Raw genomic sequence first — 3,385 nt, forward strand, 5'->3', positions numbered from 1 at the left:
GGAGCCGGTGCGATATCGGCAACCTTATATACCCTATATTCTTTATATTGTTTCGAAATTAATAGTTCTTTGTTCTTGTCAATGTATATATTATAATATAATAGTTTTACAAAGTAACTTCTTCAGTAATTCTTGGTTTTTATTATTGTTATGTACATGTCTGTATCTGTGACTATATTTTCTCGGATTAAATAAATTAAATTATATAAATAATAAATAAAAAATTTTTCAAAATGTAATAATGTTCTCCAGGAGTCCTATGGCAAGTCGATAAACCAGTTGAAGGTGCTTCGGAGTCTTTAAAGATATTACAAAAGCTGGGAAAACAAGTATATCTAATAACAAATAATAGCAGCAAGACATCAGAAAATTTCTATAAAAGCCCTCAATGTATCAGTTTAAATTTAAGTTCAGTAAGTGTTTTAATTTAATTAAATCTTTGATTATCACTTCATTATTATTTATTCATATTACTTAATATTATATATATATATATATATATATATATATACATATTTAAAAAAAAGTTAAGAGGCTAATTATTTACTCTATAATGATAACAATTATATGAAAATAGAAATTATAATTTTAAATCGGTTTGTTATATCACCTTAAATTTTTTTACAAAGAATAAAATAGGATAAAGAGAATATATTAAAATAAATTATTTGAAAGATTTATGAATAGTAAAACTAATCATTAATAGTTGAAAGAAATATTAGTTGAGAAAAGTATTAGAAAAAAGTATGACAAACAAGTACGAGTCTCCTATTTGCAATTTTAATATAGGAATGTCTTAAAATAGACGCGAAAAAAAAGTCATGATTTTTTTTTCCTCATACTGACAATGAGACTATTCTTACGCAAAATAAAGCATAAAAATTTATACTGAATATTTTTCAAAGAACGATAAAGGAATAATAAATACTTAAAAAATAGCCGACGATTTATATTTTCAATTGAAGAGATGGGCGGAATAAAGACCTAATTACAAAATCTTCATTTAAAAAAAATTTAAAATAACTTGCTACTTTTTTATTATACACAAATAAGTACATTAAATGAATTTATGTAATGTCTTTAAAAAGTTACATGTACAATACTCCTCTATTACGATCAATATTATATAAAAAAGCTAATCTCCGAAAAAAGAGCCTAAGTATAATTATACTTTTATTCCGCTCACTTCCTTAATTATCTTTTATAATCTTAGATTATAACTTTAACAGTGGCATAACTTCAAAATTTATATCCGAGAACATGACCTTTTGAAGACCCTGTCATTGGAAAGAGTAGTTGTAATACATTTCCCTTAGTAATTAAATTAGGCTTAGGCAGTTTAAATATCGTAAAATATAAAAATCCAATTATGTACCTATACACAATATTTCTTTTAAATAAGATATAATACAGAAAGTGAATTACAAAACATAAAAGAAAAAAATAACACCACGAACTACCACGAATAAGCGACGAATTTTCTGTTTAATTTTCTGTTTAAAACGTTTTGGGCCCCACTAAGTGGTCTACTCAATTTTAAATAGTAAATTGATTGAAATACTTTACACAACTCACCAAATATTCAAAATATATTAATGTGGTACAATAATTAGTACGTAATAAGTAAGGCCCGGATGTTCATGCATCATTTCGTGCTACGCACGGACAATTGCTGCCAGTCGTGTGCGTGACGATTGTCAATTCGCGGCTGTTAAATGTAAACACACACGCGCACGCACACAGCGGTTCTCCGCACGGAATTGTGCACATATATCTAAACATCAAATCTTAGCTTACTACAGTAACAGAGTATCAGAAATAGAGCGGAACGTAAAATGCAACTGTAATACAAATTTGGAAATACGGAATTTTATTTTTAATTTAACTATCAAATAATACAATTATACAAAAATGGACCTTTTTGGGGGGATCTGAATAAACGAAGTGTTTTCCGATGGATTTTTATTCGCTGAAAAAAGAAATCCGGCCGCGGAATTAACCTAACACATCAGGATTCCTAAAAAATTAAAGTTTAAATGTGCCAAAATGCTATCTTATAACTATAAAATATATTTATATTTATCACAATACAATTATATTACAATGCGTAATGTCAGAGATTTCACGTAGTTATGTTTCCAAATTTTTTTACTGGACAGGAACGTAATCACGCACTTTGACACCCTAACAATCCCGTGAAATTATTTATTTCTTATTATTATAGTTCATATACTTACACATTTTATACATTTGTAAATAGTAGATAATAATCATATTTTAATGTTTATTCAACTTAATGATTTATTATATGCTGATTATGCATATAAATCGTACTGTAAGAGAGAGAGAAGTATAAATTTATTTTATAAATAAAAGATAATACTTTAAAGTGGCGTAAACGACATTGAAAAAAAAATTTTCTTTAACCGCAAAAAAAGTGGTAAATACATATGACCAAAAATGCCAATTTTTGCATATTTAATTTCAATTTTTTTCAGGAGCCTGACAAGTTAGGCCAATTCCACAGCTGGATTCATTTTCAGCGAACAAAAATCCATGGAAAAATACTTTGTTTATTCAGGTCCCAAAAAAGTGTTAAACTGTGCAATTAGTCAAATAATTATATTTTAAATGATGACATTAATCGACCAAATAAGATCTTAGTTTGCCTTAAATTAGGTCTATAAAACTAGCAAGACCAAATCGGCAGAATCAAATAGGACTTATTGGAATTTTTAATACTTATTTTGTACTAAATTGTACTAGTAATGATAATTTTGTACCGTGCGCCATTTCGAAAAAAATCATGACGGAGCTACCTTAACAGCGCCTGTTTTCTTGGAAATGATACATAATATAGAATTGTTTTGGCAGTACAAATTCAATCCTATTGATTTTTAATATTATTTTTCTTTTATTTTTAATTGGTCCTGCTAGCTTAATATTAAACTAGCACCGCCACAATTTTCTTTGAAATGGCACACGGTACAAAATTATCATTACAATAGTACAATTTAGTACAAATGAGTACTAAAAATTCCGATAAGCCTGATTTGATTCCGCTGATTTGGTCCTGCAAGCTTTATAGAGCTCCTTAAATTTTATCAAGTAATTTCTGATAAACTTTTTTGACAGTAAAAGTAGCATATTATATTAAGTTTTTAAAAAAAACCTCAAAATCAAAGTTGCTAAAATAAGCGTTTTACATTATTTATATTTATACTTTTATGTTATTTACATTTTTCGATATAGAGATCTACTGGAAAGACTTATAGAATGTTAAGGCAAATGGTATTGGATAGTGTAATTAAAAATAAAATTTATAACTAAAAATAAAATTAAGTTTCAAGGACCCTTTGAACCCGGGACCGCAGTCCTCTCTATC

The 3,385-nt window shown here is 27.3% G+C and overlaps 1 protein-coding gene across 1 annotated transcript in view; it reads left to right on the forward strand.

Moving 5' to 3' along the window:
* Window positions 1–3,385, forward strand: part of LOC108762429 (4-nitrophenylphosphatase) — a 20,784-nt gene that overhangs the window by 14,143 nt on the left and 3,256 nt on the right. The window contains exon 4 of the mRNA XM_018509425.1: window positions 253–413. Coding sequence (XP_018364927.1) covers window positions 253–413 — 161 coding nt within the window. The remainder of the gene's footprint in view (window positions 1–252; window positions 414–3,385) is intronic.

This window comes from Trachymyrmex cornetzi, unplaced genomic scaffold (assembly GCF_001594075.2).
Source record: "Trachymyrmex cornetzi isolate Tcor2-1 unplaced genomic scaffold, Tcor1.1 scaffold299, whole genome shotgun sequence".
Lineage (NCBI taxonomy): Eukaryota > Metazoa > Arthropoda > Insecta > Hymenoptera > Formicidae > Trachymyrmex > Trachymyrmex cornetzi.